The sequence below is a fragment of the Xiphias gladius genome, chromosome 1 (genome assembly GCF_016859285.1).
Source record: "Xiphias gladius isolate SHS-SW01 ecotype Sanya breed wild chromosome 1, ASM1685928v1, whole genome shotgun sequence".
Classification (NCBI taxonomy): domain Eukaryota; kingdom Metazoa; phylum Chordata; class Actinopteri; order Istiophoriformes; family Xiphiidae; genus Xiphias; species Xiphias gladius.
Window position 1 is genome coordinate 5,944,046 of NC_053400.1, and position 17,479 is coordinate 5,961,524.

The 17,479-nt window shown below is 40.6% G+C and overlaps 1 protein-coding gene across 1 annotated transcript in view; it reads right to left on the minus strand.

Annotated features, from left to right (window-relative positions):
* Nucleotides 1-15,483: 15,483 nt before the first annotated feature.
* The window catches only part of mtss1lb (MTSS I-BAR domain containing 2b), a 66,557-nt gene continuing 64,561 nt past the window's right edge, over nt 15,484-17,479 (minus strand). The window contains exon 14 of the mRNA XM_040127349.1: nt 15,484-17,156. Coding sequence (XP_039983283.1) covers nt 16,270-17,156 — 887 coding nt within the window. The 3' untranslated portion in view covers nt 15,484-16,269. The remainder of the gene's footprint in view (nt 17,157-17,479) is intronic.

The following is a 17,479-nucleotide window of genomic DNA, read 5'->3' on the forward strand; positions in this document are numbered from 1 at the left end:
TACGACCATCTGTAAATGCAAAATGTTATTTTCCTCAACCTGTTATTGATTAGTTATGTCACTAACCAGTCCTGCTTTACAGTGCCATCACGCCTCATTATGATATGCAGCTTCTCATCTCAAATTCAAAAGTAGATGCTTTCAGCTTTTTCAGTTCAACATACGGGCTGAGTCATTGCCATTGCTCTGAATGGTTCTTATCCATCTTTACAGTGGATACTGGTGACAAACTGCTTCTTGGCAGGTCTTTTCTTTGGTCTGAAACCAGCACTTGTGTACTAATTTAATGTCAAAGAGAGAGCTGTTTTTAAAGATTGCTGATACGACCTCTTCACAGGGGACAACTTAGATTTTATCCTCGGTATTGTGTATTCCGGTCAAAAAAAAGGCTAGGGTGGCCATTCAGCAATGAGGTGAGGTGAGAGTATTACAATAAATTGTATGATTACTGCACATCTAAAGCCAATGTTAAGGAGCACTGAAAAGATAATTATAATGAAAGGGTAAGACCATAAAGAGTGAAAAGGCATAAAATGAAAATTAAGAGAGGTAAGAAGTGTAAAATGTACAAGCAGGAATATTAAAGAATCAGGAAAATGAAAAAAAATAAAGTAAAATGTGAATAAGAAAAGGGAACAACAAGACATAAAATAGGGAGCAGCTAGAATAACACAACATAAAATACAAAATGAAAAATAGATATAAAACACAAAGCAAAGCAAAGTATAGCACTTAAAAGTGCAAGACTCAAGGTGAAGAGCTGAAGACACACTGTAGGTGGAACAGCATGCAGGTGGACGAGGTGGCTTGTATTCAGATCAGATTTAGTTATGATGGAAGTACTGTAAAGTGTAGTGGAAGGTCTAGAGTGGTCAATGGACCATAACATCTGTTATACCCAACCGCCACTCTAGTTCATGATTCAGTCAGCACTGTTCTTCCAAGCTTTCCCCAGCTCTCCATCAGCAGCTCAGCCACCAGCAGCAGCAGGTAGCGGCAGTGATGAGCTCCAAGAATGGAACATTTTTTCTGTTATTTTAGAATGTGGGTCGAATGTTGTCGATTCATTTACTCCATAAAAGCCCCATAGCCCATCCACACGGTTGTTTCCACTCATCTTTTCCAATTTCTTCTTATTTTTCCAGCATAGCTCCACCCAGCTTCCACCTGTCTAGAGGTCTAACCAGCAGGTTCATTGAAAGCCCCTACGTGGGTGTGCAGGGCCTTTAATTGATTATTTGACCTGACATTATTTAATACTTTATTCATGGTTAGCAGTGGTGGAATGTAACTAAGTACCTTTACTCAGGTACTGCACGTAAATACAATTTGTAGGTACAGTATTTGAGTATCTTAATTTTATGCTAATTTCCACGTCCACATCACTAGATTTCAGAGGGAATACTGTACTTTTTACAGTACACACAGCTCGACTTACTAGTTAATTTGCATGTTAGGATTCTACATGTAAAACATTTAACCAGTTTTATTAAAAATTATCCATTGTTATATAATAAACTACTCAGCAGCATATAGCTGTTAAAATTAGCTCCACCTTGACCCATATTAAAGTAATGCTTATGTCTTCTTGCATCAATAATAATGATCCAATAATATAATAATATAAAGAATATTTTTGCTTCACATACTTTGAGTACATTTTGTGGATAATACCTCTGTACTTTTACTTAAGTAACATTTTGAATGCAGGACATTTACATCTAGTTTGGTATTGCTACTTTTACTTACTTTCAAATAACTGACCACCTCTTCCACCATTGGCTATTAGTTATTTAAACTTTCACTCACCTTGAGTAGGGTTCAGTGGTTAATAATTCCGGGAATCAGACTGTGTTGATTAAACTCTACGATCATTCTTGAAGCCTTACTTTGTGGTTTTGATAAATCATATTAAATTGTTATTTCAGTCGGCTTGGAGTGGAAAAAAATTCCAGCTGAGAGTAGTATATTTATCACACTTATTCTGTAGGGGATTAGAGGTGTTCCTTTAATTGTGTCTGCCCTATATACATTCACAGATTTTTACCATGTTGCGCAATCAATCGTGAAATTCTCAATCTCAAATCTGCCAGTTGTGATGCTTTTGTTTTGAAGGCAAGATGGCCAAGCCAGAGGTTATACAGTATGGCACTGTATGAATAAAATGCTGTTGTTTTATAAAGCAGGTTATACACTATTGGACCAAATTTAGCCCTGTGTTCAAACAATGCAGGGGTGCTGTGTTGGTGGGGCATGTTGCCTCATGCACCAGTGAGACAAGCAAATTAAATCCGGGAAGTGCAGTTTGAGCAACAGATTAGAATTCTCTTGCAGAGAATTAGTACGTTTCACAGACACCAAAACACTGCTGTTTATAATACTCTGGCTCAGGTTTAACAACTTATACGGAAAAAAAAATGACCGTGACGGGATTTATTCAATCTTTCATCGTGAGGGAAACTTCAGACATACAGTGTTCATGTTACTGAGTAACCCACCAGGAACGTTTTTCAACCTTTATTTAACCAGGAAAATACTCGCTGAGATGAAAAATCTCGTTTACAAGAGCGTCCTGGCCAAGACAGGCAGCAGCACCATAAACAGGTTCTCAGGATATAACAGTTTACAATAAAAGTAAATAACATATTACAGAAACTTAAAGTATCAAAAATATTCATCAAACGTTGCTCAAAAGTCATCAACATCAGGGATTTAAACAGAGGCTATATGAATCAAACGAAACACCTACAGCCAGATGTGCCTGCCTCCAAGTCATTTAGGAGTACTTTAAATGCATCCAGTGAGACCAGCTCTCTGAGATTCAGGTAGTTTTGCATCCGATTCCAGGCAGAGGGAGCAGCATACTTGAACGCCCTTTTTCCCAGTTCAGTGCCGACTTCAGGGACAGATGGGAGGAATAAATCGTGGGGGCGAAGAAAATAACTTCCCAGGATGTAGATCAGGAGATGGGGCGGAAGCAGACCAAGAATAGCCTTATAAATAAAAATACGCGAGTGCTTGAATCTACGGGTGGACAAGGCAGCATTGCGATGATGCATGCATGTCTAAAATGTCGCCATGATCCAGGACAGACATAAAGGTGGCGGCCACAAGTCTCCTTTTGGCCTTGAAGGAGAGACAAGACTTGGTTCTACAATAAAAACCTAATTTCAACTTTTTCAAGTTTTCTCACCAGCTGCTGAGGCGTAAAAGAGAGAAAATCGTCAATTACTATACCTAGATATTTATATTGAGATACAGACTCAGTTTCAGAGCCCTGGAAAGTGGTAATAGCTGGAGGGTTCAACAGTTTTGATTTTGCACTTGAAGACAACCTAAGTTTTGTTTTGTCAGCATTCAGAACAAGTTTTAAGTCGCACAAGGTACATTGTACTGTATTAAAAGCTAATTGTAGCTGACTAGGAGCCTGGTTAGGTGTAGACGCAGAGCGTATATCACAGTATCTGCGCATAAAAGTGGAAATTGGCATTGGGAGCATTTTGATCACCGATCACTGGGGCACGCCAAATGTGCCTTTTGCATGTATGTGATTGACCAATTGGAGCGCCTTGCCACATTACCTCGCACTGCGATGCACCAAAACTTGAGCCAGGTTCAACTTAATGCAAAGACCCTGCGCTAGGCGGTCTTAGGTTTTATTACCTGACCCACATTTTCAGAAAAGGCTTTTCAGTATTTGTTGTTCTTATTAATAATGGTCACTATTTAATACCTAACTAATAGTTATTACAATAATTATTGTTAGTTTGTGGCGCAGCAGTAAGTAAATGATTATGCTCAAAAACCTGCAAAGAGGTGCTGCTTTAAAAATTAAAAAATCCATGAGTGATTTAGTTTGACTCTCCATCCATAAACGTATACCAGATAACATTTGTAATGCTTATTGCTTGCCAGAAATAAGGAAGCGGGAAATGTTCAGAGTACAGGGTAAAGTATGACAATGATCGTGTTAACTGTTGTCACCAGGTCTCCAGGCTTGAGAGGTTGCGTATACATTTTAAACTCCAGAAACCTCTATAACATTATTCATGACAGGGCAAAGAGTCCTTTTCTCTTGTTTCGTCCTTGCTGTCACTGTGTGTTGTGACAGATGAAGGGATGCTTTTTACACCTTCTTTGATCTTCAAGGAGACAAAGGGGCCATCACACACATCTACTGCCCTGTACTCACCATCTCTAGAACAAGTGGGTGAGGTGTGTGACAAAAACAGCAGAAGGCGAGGCAAGTTTTTTTTTTTTTTTTTTTTGTACACATTTCACACACTCTGCCTTTCAAAGTGCTAAATCAAAGCAGAAGGAAATAATGTGCATAGATGAATCCGGAAAAGAAGGAACACATAAATAATAAATACATAAGCCATTTCAACAAAAAAAAACTACATAAAATCTTTTGACTAGATTTAAAAGTAGCATCAGTCAGAAAGTGACAGATGTCAGTTTGTTACAACCAGGTGTGACTAAACACTTATTGACCATGTTTTATCTTAGAAGTAACAAGCAGCCTCTGATGACTGAGGGGGTTCACATTGTAAAAGCGACTATGAGATGTATTTGTGCCATTAACCAGTGGGTAAAGGAGCATTGCTATTTTAAAAATCAGTTCAGTGACACACTGAAAGCATAACTGGAGGATTGTGTTCAGCTTTCACAGTCTCTGTCAGAACTCTAGCAGAAGTTTTCTTCCTAAGCTGTAGCTGTCTCCCAGGCTTTGTGGGAAGACCTGAGCAGCAGTCTAACTTTCTGCAGACAAAGGCATGAATATGTTTTTCAAGGACTTATTTAGGCATGAATCTGTAAATGTCTTACCCTATTTCTAAAGGATAAAGATGCTGATGACCATCAAATTATGAGGAGATAGGGTTGTCTAGCATAGTGAGGTCATCATACAACGGATTTCTTCACATTAAATAAAACAAACTAAAATACAAATGCTGAGAGTATTAGGCATTAAGGATTACGACACACGCTTTCCTCAGATCATGTCTGTAATAATAACTGTGGAAGGGCTCACCCCTGAGTGTTGGGTGTCATTATCTCCCAAGCACCAGGAGTGTCAAAATTTTGCACTTTCAGCCAGCTATCTCTTTCTTGTACTGGCAAAAGTATTAAGGTTTGTAAGGTTGAAAAGGTCCTGGGATGTGAGCTTTGGGGAACTTTATATGTCACTGTAATTGATTTGGACACATAATTGCAAGTGGACACAAGATTCAAGAGGAGAAACATGCACATATATATAATAAAATGCGCTGTTAAAACTGCACCATTGCTGAAAAGCAGTCACCTATCCCCAGCGTATGTATTGCTTTTCTGTAAAGGAACCACAACAATAAGTGAGTCCTTTCAACATGGTCCGCAGCGGCTCACTATTAGCAGTGCTAACACTGAACCACATCATTTAAAAAATTAATTAAAGTCCCAACACGAGAAGGACAGAGCAGCAGATACACACTCCTGCTCACTTCTCTACTGTTTCAGCCTGCCACACACACACACACACACACACACACACACACACACACAGACATAAGACAGTAGATCAGGCTTACGTGCTCAGGCTGCGGCAAGTTTGAACGAACCATGCCTCCCTCAGATTAATTGTGGCCCACTTATTTTTAATTAAAATTTTGTTGTGTGGTTCCATGCTGGTAACGTGGGAGTAAGTGTTAAGTAAAAGAAGTCTGTCCTTGTTCTGTCAGTGTGGTTTAATCAAGACAGGCTGACCGGCTTTGGTTCGGTTAACCAATAAACTGTTCACTGATTATCAGGAGATGAAGCCATGCAGAGGCAGCTTTTGTTGGTTTTTTGTTGGAAACGGAACATCTCTCCAGAAAAGATGATGAAAAAAGTCAAGATGAAGTGCTACTTTATGTTTGAAAAGAAACAAGCTATTGGTTCATGCACTCCTTTTCTATGGAGGAGGGGTTTTTTTTAATTAAAGCCCATTCATCTCTGAGCAACCAGAAACTTGGGCAACCTGAGGACATTGGATGACATGTTGGCTGAGGGCAGTGTATCCTGGCTGCTTGTCTGACTCCTTCCTGTACAACTCAGGTGTCTGCACGAAAATGGCCCATCTGTATAGGGTATAAGCAGCATGTATCATCGCGGCTCCATATGCCTCAGGCTGGCATCTGAATGGGCAAGAAGAAGGGTCGAGTGCACCCCCTACCAGCACACGGTAGAACACATCTAATTCCTCATCACTTTCCTCATTTCCACCTTTATGAGTCATCTGTAACTCTTTGTCATGGGAAAAAAAGACACGAGCAGAGGAGGAGACGGGACCTGGCTTAGTTTCTCCATTGTTTTTCTGTATAGAAGGTTACTTCCAAAATATAACTGAGCCGGGCCTTTCCAACGCTCTGTGTCTGTTTGTATTGTATCGCAATGAATACATGTTTGCTATTAATCACGGAAGTGTTTCTTTACTTACATTTACACTGTTGCCCATAGGGATTAAAGTATTACAACATACTTTTCATGCAAATAAATCCCTTTGAGTCTAGTATGTTATCTAACAGCAAAATGGACTGAGTTATTATTATTATTTTAGTCAGCAATAGAAGCAACAAATAGCTTTCTGAATACATCATTGATTTCTTATAGAGTTTTATTTTTATCTACTGCTAGAACATTAATAAATGGGTGATTTTTTTTTTTTTAATTTACAGTATCTGATTTAAGTTAATATTGTTGGTGATTAAAATACAGTTATCTTCTTATAAGTGATCTCTTCCTCCCCAATTTTACCACACAGGACCTTTTACAGTGGAAGTATCATTGTCTCACTGTTACTAATTCTCAGGCAGTGATCCATATTCATTCACTTCTCTCAGTGTACGCTAGTTAATGAACTCTGCGGGTTAGTTCAGGGTTTTGACCTTGTTTCTTTCTTGAATAACAAGACCCACTGCACACAGCAGCGCACAGTTTAAGTACAACTTTTATTAATACTGGAATCATCACAGTGCGTTTTGTTACATTAGCAGTGACTAAAGTTAACAAAAAAAGGGTCAATTTTACAAAAAGGAAGACAGAAAAGAAAACCTTATCATCAGCGACAGAGGTGAAACAACCTTAGAAATTAATTCACAATAAATTAAAGAAGAGGAGCAGAGAAGGGACAGAAAAAGAGAGAGAAAGACAAGACCACAGTGCCTGCAGGGCTACTTGGGAGGGAAGAGAGGAGCGAAACATAGGTTTGTACAGAAAGATAAAGCAGATGTTGACTCTGTCACAATGTTATCCTTTGAACAAAATATCCCCATAGAAATTATGTCAACGCCTCAATGGTTAGTTGTGGAGAGATTTCATTGTAGAGTTCAGCTGTAGGCTGTAGAGGAAGAAGAAGAGAAAGAGAGCAAGCAAGCGGAGACACATTACCGAGAAATGGAGTATTGACAGTGAGACATTCAGTTTAGTTACAGTGGCAGTGGCACCAGGAGGCCACTTAGGCCATTCTGTTCTGCATGGCTGTATGACAGGATTGCAGTGCGTTTCATCATGATCCCCCTGGGCGAATTTCAGTGGACCCTCATGTACCTTCTGAGAATCTACCTTAGTCATGTTTGCTTCGGATGAGTGTGTGTGTGTGTGTGTGTGTGTGTGTGTGTGTGTGTGTGTGTGTGTGTGTATGTGTGTGTGTGCGTGTGTGTGTAGTGGATTTCTTCAGCATGAGACAGCAGGAAGGATTGACAGATTGTGTGTGGGAGGTGGGAGGGAGGAACAGTAGGGGTCTTAACCACATGTACTTGTGCAACACACACACATACTTACACACAATCATGCACACACACACAGTACATATTCAATATAACCTGGGCAGATGGCTAAAGGAGTGGGTTGCGCATTAATCAAATTCACAATACTTGTTATGGTCTGATCAAAAATACAACACAACCAGTCCTTCAACAGAAAGCACAGTGTCTTTCTCATTGTCTTATTATTTCAATTATTTCAAATGGGTGAAATTTTACAATTTTATCTAGAGCAGACAGTGAATTTCCAGTGCATACATATTTGAAAGAAACTGAAGTTGTGAGGAGAATCATTCCACAGCACAAATAAGGCTGCTGTTCACAAAATTCCCACATAGATTTCTAAAGGCGTGTTCATGCTGTGCGCAGATGCTCACATTGGAAGTCTGCCATTTTCCTATAAATCTGAGTAGCCACGGAAACTCGTCTGAGTGTGGAGACAGTCAGCAAGATAACTGGGTGAGTTGGCCATGGCTGAATGTTTTATGGTCATCGACCATCAACAGGGAGCCCGGGTTTCTGTTTTACAATACTTTTAATTCCTTTACATCACATCTGGCCATAACTAAATGGCAAATTGTTGTTCGCTGTAACTCAAATGTAACTGACCTCTACAATATTGATGTAAAAGTCCACAGATGGAATAGCTGATTACTGATACAGTAAACTGAGTTTTTACCGGCTTGCAAAGAATATTATGGAAGATGAAGAAATGTGCAAATGTTAGTTACTATACCTAATTAAAAGCTCTTACTGTTACAGCGTGCTCCAGATCTCATCTTTCCAGATCCTGCAAGAGTTGTCCTATCTGTTGAGGCACTGGTTTGAGCTTTAAGTTGGCTGGTGCGTGGAGACTTATTGACCTCTATTCCACAAGCGCGTGAAATGGATTTATTAACACCGGAGCAGTGCCAGAATTTCGTACATATAGCGCATCCCTGAAGCAGGCGAGATAACAGTGGAATCAAAAGTAGCAAAACGGCCACACTGCAAAATTTTTTTGTGATGGCACCATAGGTAAAATGGCTCACTGCGTGTTGAAATGCTGCTTGCACTTGCATCTTGTAGGTTTCTTTGACAAGACTCATAGAAGGCTCACCAAGAAACCATCAAAGTGATGTGAGTAATTTTTGAGATTGAGCCAAAAAGATGTCTTTAGACAAGACGCTACAGGTGAGTAGGGTAAAAATTTTAACTAATAGATGTCACCATGAAACTTCCCCAGCTGATAACTTACATTACGAAATTAATGTAAGAAACACTGCAATAAACAATGCCTTATGAAACTTTTTGTATTAGAAGTTTTCTGAAATTTATTTTTTAAATACGCTTATGAGGTATTATCTAATTAAATATGTTGCACATCTAATTTGCATACATTTCCAGAACAGAAATCTAAATATTGGATAAAGCCGGGTTCAAAGTTATTGGTTCATTGTGCCAAAGGTTCTTACAGAGGGGATTTTGGTTATCTCTTTTTATCACTTCATAACTCAGAAAATACCATCAACAGCCATAAAAAAATTAATTTTGGCCATGTTTTTAGGAATAAAATGTTAAATAAACCACGCTATGAATGATATATGAACGAACCCCTCTGTAAAAACCTTCAGAATATAGACAGGAATAAAGCTACAAAGTTTGGTGTGTGTAAGTGCTACTGCAGTGGAAATTACTGGCTCAGAGTATGAGAAACATCTCATTTTGAGAAAATAGGCTTCAAAGATATGTGTTGTAATTGAGATCTAAAGATGCAAATAGACAGAGTGTAGTAAAATATACGCCTAAATGTGTATTTTGGATTTTTTCTTTCCATTTGTCTGAAAGAAGACATGTTATGGAAGCAAAATAGCCAAAAATCTCACAATTGACTGGTGCATGAGAAAGCGATGCTTTGCCTGTAGGGTCTTGTCTTAAGTAAAATGTAATCTAGCACTGAGATGGAGCTTCAGACATCCAGCTGCTTGCTTTGAAACCAGCTCATGTTACTGGCACAGGAGGGAGAAGTTTGCCCGAGCTGATGCTTCCAACCCTTCTTTGAACCGCAGAGTCTGGACCCATAATGATACCACTCGTTAGCCATTACCACACACGCCCACATGTAAACTGTGGCAAACACGCATACCAACATACAATATAGAGACACATACACGGAGAGAGGGGAAGGAAGAGGGTTAAGCAGAGACAGATAGAGAGAGGAACAGAGCTGAGCTCCTATTCACTGTAGACTGTGGTGAAAATAAAGACTTCATCCATTATTAGTTTTCATTAGCTTTGATGGGCTGTGAGTAACAGCGAGACAGAGTACAGCCAGTGGGACTCATCATGACAAACGTTGTTTTCTAACTTGTCAGCTAGATGGCATCCCTGGGTGTACCGATCAATGGATGGAGGTTGAGGGGGCGTTTTAAGAACAGAAATAGGAAGACAATAAAGAGTAAAAAGAAGAGAGAGATACACAGGCGCAAAAAAGTTTGGGATCAGAGGGATTTGTAAATTTAGTTTTCTTTTGCTTTCTCAATACTCCATGCTGGTTGGTCATAGACGTGAGCGTTGAAATGCAAATTCCATTCTTAGTTAATTGGCAGTTTTCATACACCTCCAGGCTTCTCAGACAATGTTGCTGTTGAGTGTTTACGTCTCCTACTGTGGTCCCACCATCTCAAAAACAGTGAACACAACACTTTTATTAAATGTTAAAGGAATAGTTCAACATTTTGGAAAATTTGGTTTTCAGCCAGAGTCACTTATCTTCTTTCCTCCTAAAGTCTTGTCACTGTAAGGATGCTGCGCAACCAGGGAGTCACTATGACCGGCCAAGAATTAGTCCACAACATTACCCCCCATTTTTACACTTCAGTTTTTGTGCGAATTAAACAAACAACATATAGCGTAGTGAACTTTAGCGATACCGGTGGATTATGTAACTTACGACAAGCTTTTGGGCCTCCCTGTGCTTCCACTTTGTATGATAAGCTAAGCTAAGCATCTGTTGGCTGTAGCTTCAGGTGGTATCAGTCTTTTCATCTAACTCTCAGCAAGAAAGCGAAGAGCGTTTCCCAAAATGTCAAACATTTCCTTTAGCATTTGACAATATGTGTGAGCTGATATAAATCATATGTACACACTCAGTACTCAACAGCGCTATGGTCTGTGGGACTAGTTGTTTGTATAGAAAGACGGTATTTTCTGAAGTAATTTCAACTTCTAATCAAGTATGCATACTGTATGTAACTACTTGTAACATGAAAGAAATGTACCGTGTGGGATGTTTGTGTTAATCTAGATGTTGTCTAGCTCACACGCTGGCCTTGCTAGGCAACAAGACAGCTAATAGCTAAAGAAAATAAAATGTAGTAATGTCACCGGAAGTGGTAAAGTCAGATGGGATATTTCCAACATTTTAACTCAGTTAAATTATGTAACTAATTTTAAAAGGTTACTTGTTAAATTGCTTGTTCTGTTTAGACATGCTGTAGTTAGGACTCTGTAGTTTTCTCAGTTGACAAAGAAGGGATTGTTTTTTTTTGTGTGTATGCTAAGGTGTGTATACACTGTGTGCGTGTGTGTGCTTGTGTGTACGCACGCATGCCTGCATGCACGTAACTGTGTCTATGTATGGCTCCTACAGAACGTCCTGTTTTCACTGTAGCTCCTGCTTTGCCCATGTGCCAGTAGGCCTACTTCTACTCACATGCACTCATAAAAATGGGCATATTGACACATCTGTAGCAGAGTAGTTATTTCAGCTTGTTCAGATAGTTAGTTCAGTACACAGTCAATTCAGTATGTTAAAAAAAGACATTATTGTTTAGTTAGATAACTTTTGTGCTGTTAATTGGGCAATTTAAAGGAAAATAGCAATGTTGTATCTTACTCTCATCTCACACTCATCCTATAGCCAGTCATCATGTTGCATGACAGGCCGTGTGCAGTTAGATCTGACTCTCTTGACCTCTCAGTCAATGTGAAAAACCTACATTTGTAGAATCCTTGTCTTGTCCTGAGTTATTATCCATCATTTGGAATTAAGCAGCGTGTCTGTTCTGCAGGGCACTATACACCCTTTATTCAAGCAATAACTTACTGTAGATAACTGGCAGTGACTTCAGTTGTTTCAGTTTGCACTAGAATTAATAAACATACAGCACATACACATTCAAACTAGTGGAATCGGCTCTAGCGGCGTCCTTGGATGTATGGTAGACGAGTTTCAGAACTCCAAATCATACCATTAGAGCCATGCAATATGGAATAGCTTTTAGATGAGAAACCCAAGTATCCTAGAGTGGACAAAACAGTGGTATTTTCCTTTAACATACCCGCACTGGAACATCATTGTGAATGTACGTACATGCACACTACTGCTGTATTGCTTTCCTGCTGTTTAGACGGGAAACTTCATTCATTTGTACAAGAACAAAATTGCAACATTTCAAGCAAGTCACACATGTACAGTTTGATATCACCCATCAGCTTGTAGTACATTCAGCATACGTACATTTAGTCATATACAGTGTGACCTTGACAGGCGGTCTTATAAAACACTTCAGATGAACATTTTCTCACCCAACCACCCAAAACATTTTTTTTTGGGGAGAATGAAGTCCAAGCCCGCTGCTCTCCCCTTCCACCCTCTCACCCAGTCAGATTTACCTGATACAACACACAGCATCCGCATGTGGCAACACACATACAGTAGTTCCCCCCAGACAAAAAAATTAAAACATCCCCTTGCTGAAGCGCCGTTTCAAAGTTCAACAAAAACAAAGAGAAAAAATGTGCTCGCAGAGGGTGACAATGTTTCGAATTGCAAACATTCTCCTCTCTGTCTCTTTAAATTAAATCCTCCTAATTTTCTTTTGAAACAGCCACAAATATGTCTAAGACAGTGCTCTATTCAGCAAAAAATAAATAAGTCGACAAAAAAGAGCATGTAAGAGCGCTGATGTCACCGGCTACGTTCAGGTCACTGCTAGAAGCGCATACAGACATGTTGATGAAGAGTTCACTAGCCTACAGTTCAACAGCCAAACAAACAAACACACTCACGCTCGCCCCACACATCCAGCATCCATATGTTACACAGAGCTTAGTAGTTTGTGTTACAACTGGAGTTTTTTTTCTTCTTTTTACATTAATTAAAAGTAAGACTAAATATTCAAACAGTACTGCAGAATGAAAAAAAACAAAACAAATAGAACTGAATAGTCCATGTATTTTTTTCTAACACACCTTTATACCAAATCTGTGCGCGTTATCCTCAATTACAAGTACAGCACATACAGTACATACTGTATGAACAGGCAGTGAAATGCTCATTCCACACATCCTTTCCTCTCTATGTCAGCTGCAAAAGTCTAATTTGAACCATTCTGCTGCGTTTTCATCAGTGAACACATCAAGCAGGCTTCACCTTTTCTTTATGTCCATCAATAATCCTCTCATACAGCCGTGTCCTGAGCCAAACTGGGTTGTTTGCACTGAACTGAGTTGAACCGTACTGGAGTAGCCTGGTGAATTTTTTAGTTTCGACAGCAATGTTGTACTAACACAACACTGGAACTACATTCACATCCTGTGACTGAATAAATGCTGGTATAAATGTGCTTACGTTTCAGGTGACACCACTCCTTAGTAATCTAGTATTGGGCAAGTTACATGTTAAATGTAATCAATTACTCATTAAACATTACATGAGCGCAGTTGTAGTTAATTACTTTACTTGTTACTTTTACTTTCAGTAAGTCCAGCTTCATCAAAGGTGCCTTTCAACAGCTTCAAAGCCTCCCCAGCGACCGATCACTTGTAGCACTCCAGAAAAGTTTTTTCCTCAACTGATGGCTTGGGCAAAGGCAAAGCTACCAGTTGCTAACTGGCCGCTAAAAAAAACACAACATATAAATACTGTACGACAACTCTGGAGTTACCGGAAGGCGCATTTATCTCTCCCCTATTGGCAGAGACCAACCACCTCCCCACAACTCCTGCGCCTAGCTAATGTGTCCAGCTGCAGTCTGTCCTCTTATCCGCAGGGAGGACATCGATATCAATCCTCCATCAAAACTCTTGGTGAGACAGCGAACAATTTGACTCGCAGAGGTTTTAACTAGAGCGAATCTGGGAAAGAAGACTGTCGTTCAGCTATGTCCAAGGCTTAACTTTGCTTTCCCACAATGCAAAAATATTCAGTTTATAGGTAGGACCATATTTGCCGACAAGCAAATGTATATCTAATCAACATAATCTACATGTGAAAATGCATCTCAAGTCTATTGTTGATGTTTGTTTAGGTGTCAGTGAACCCCAATTACAAATTTTGGAAGGTTTGTCCAGGTTTTGAGATTTCTGCCTCCATGTCGATATAATGAAGGTGAGTTTAATTTCATTTGTCATGCTAGAATTGAAAAATGCAATCTACAAAATTCAACAGCAATGTGTCTTTTCTGAGATACCGTCCTTGTTACTATAGGAAATCCAGAGAATATGCTGTCAGTTTTGGGTGGGATTATTTCCTCGGTAGAACATCTACAGACTATGAAAAGAAAGTTTGTAGATGTTCCAAAGTAACGGGACCATTGTCTCTGGGCAGACAAGTAGCTGTTGAATGTCAGAGACATCTTCATCTTAACCTGGACAAATACAACCAAAGTTATTTGCATGGCTAATGAGAAAATATGTTTGTTTGTGATTTGGGTGAACCAATCCTTTAAAGCCTATTTCCAAAAAGAGTCTGACCTATCTGTGTAGTATATATTTTGCATTGTGTGTTCAACCCTTCAGTTACCAGTGCAACCACATCATAAAAACCTTAAGCACTATTCACAATCCACAGCAGGCGATGGCTTGTAGAACCCCGAAGGGCCCTGACGTCAAATCCATTTTTAGATAAATATTTTGCTCTACTTCCTTATCCCATCTCTCATTTGACCAATCACTCCAATTCCACAAGTCTTTATCACTTCCTCTTTTTCCCTCCCTGTCTTCATCTTCTTCTACAAATTAAATAATTTCCTCAGGACACAGTCTTATTGGCAACTTTCTCTCTCACTTTCACTCTCCCTAAGAGACAGTATGACTACAGCAACACCTAGTGGCTATTGTACATACTCTACCACCTATCAAAGTGCTTACAGTTTTCCTTTTTTTCAACATTTTTGTGTAATCAGTTTCCTCCCCTGGAAAGAGACAGAGACAGAGAGAGAGAAATGCCAGAACAGGCTAGGCATGAGTTCACAGTAGATGTGTAATTTAGCATTCCTGATGGTTGCCTGAATGTGACAAAGGAGAATCTCCAATACTCCATCAATCCTCTTTTGCGAAACAAGAAAATAAAACACATTTATTGCTCCATTTCTGATTTAACATTTTCTCTCTGGTTCTAGAAAATATATATGAATATATCTATACGCCTGGATTACTTCTTGTAACTTCTCGTACAGTGGCAACAAGGTAAATGACGTCACGATATAAACAAGAAAATACACACACAACACACAGGAGAAAAGCCCTGCCCTCATTGGGTAACCAGCTGTCCTGCAGCAGAGCTCTACCCACCCCCCTAGCACACACACAAAAACACACACACACGCACACACGCATACAGTCAATTACATGTGCACGCGCACACACACACACACACACACACACACACACACACACACACACACACACACACACACACACACACACATTTTTGCACACATGCATACACATGAATGCACACACACACTCACACTACACAGAGAGAGAGAGAGAGAGGGGAAGGGGGCACTAACACGGTTCAATGCCAACAGAATTTTTTTAAAGACTCTTTTACATTAGGATGAACCAGAGGAGCCCTCTGGCTTGTTAGCTCCCCGTGCTAATACCAAAGCTTCATTTCAGTGGGCTAATAAGTACAGTGTGTTGTTGCTGAGACAGCCTAAGTTCAAATCCAACTGGTCACGTGGCACTCTGACCCCCTTCTCTCTCTCGCCTCCACTGGCCCCTCCTTCAGTCATCAGTCTTTCAGCTGGGATTAGATGGTCGGGTTAGTTGGAGAAGAGGATGGGGAAAAAGGTAAGTTGGCAAACAGAACAGAACCCAGTCTTTCGCTCTTTCTTTGCCTCTTTTTTTAATCTTTTCTGTTGTTCCTGCAAGTCTTTCCGTCCCTGGGTTAGGGTGTAGAGAAGACAAACATGCGTCCAACACACACTAGTTATAGAGGCCTGCTAGGAGCTTGTCAATATTCAGTATTTAACTTTTAATTGTCAGCATGGATTAACATTATTAATGTCATTATTATCATAATATTATATATCATTTACTCTAATGATGTCTTTAAACTGATTTTTGTGTATGTTTTTGTTTTCATTCATCTTCTTTTATATTATAGCTTTCCCTAAATGGTTAAGTTTTTGTGTATGTACTAGGCGGCTGGGCTGCACCACACCAACACCTGACTCCCTATTGGCTGACAAGTATCAACTTCTTCCTGCTTCACCTCCAATCACAAGATGCGCGGCGCCGAGCGATCATTGGAGACGGTCTTGCGAAGGCGGACTCCTCTCCTGATAGTGGTCAACATATCACCGGACCCTTCTGCTTCGTCTGTCCCTGTCTGAGTGTCGGTGGGGCCAGTTGGTGGCATGGCCGGGTCATCGGGGAGGGCAGGGAAAGGAAACTGCCCCTCTCCAAGGGCGTGTGCACTGGCTACCAACTCGCCGATCTTCTCCACTAGGCTGTGCCGATTGGCTGCGATCATCTGATCCTCCTCTGATCCGGGCCCTGACCCTGTTGCCATTGCAAAGCCCCCATGCTGCTGGGAGTAGACCTCTAATGCTGCCCCTGATCCCCAGGCAGTGTTAGGCAGGCTGAGGCGCTTGGGTGACGCCTTCACATAATCGAGCGCACCCTGTGTGTCCTCGACTCCGGTGAAGAACACACACTCCTCACTGCCTACACGCACAGGCACGCCACCCGCATGTCCCCCACCTGCATACCCACCACCACCTGCCCCAGGAGAATGTGAGTCTCCGGGAACAGTGGGTGTCTTGACAGGCACAATGGGTGGTCGGATGGGGATGGGACCCGCATTGGACAATGTGCGCCTCACGCCTGGCTTGGTAGATGGGGTTCGCCGGATGGTGGCAGTGCCTGGAGTCCCTGCTCCACCTCCACCAGCTCCACCAGGTTGTCCTGGTATCCCATGAGCACCAGGACCAAGAACACCACTGGGTAGGCCGGCTGTACTGGCTGGCCTCTTGGTCTGGATCATGCGCCGGTAGTTCTGGGCGATGTTTGAATGGCGAGGAATGGTGGAGGATTTGTCAAACTCTGTCTGTCCATCTGGACCTTCAGCATCACCGTTAACTGAGTAGCAGTCATAATCTGAACCTAATGCATGGGGGGAGAGGGAAGGTAGAAAAGGAGATGCTGATGAATTCTTTAGAGAAGTGACTGAGAAGAGAATCAACATCATAAAAGAAAAAAGGAGAACCAATGTACTTTGATCACAATCTTGGATTAACACAGGGATAGCCACAGGGTATTTAGCTAAAAGAAGCCAGTAACTGGCAGCCAACACCTTTATGCAGGAACACATTTAATATTACTCAGTTTCATTTTCATAATGTAATTTCCTAGCTGCTGTTAAGGAAACGGTCAGATTACACCTGTCATATACTGTACCTGCCTCTTGGATGATTCACTTTGTCTGA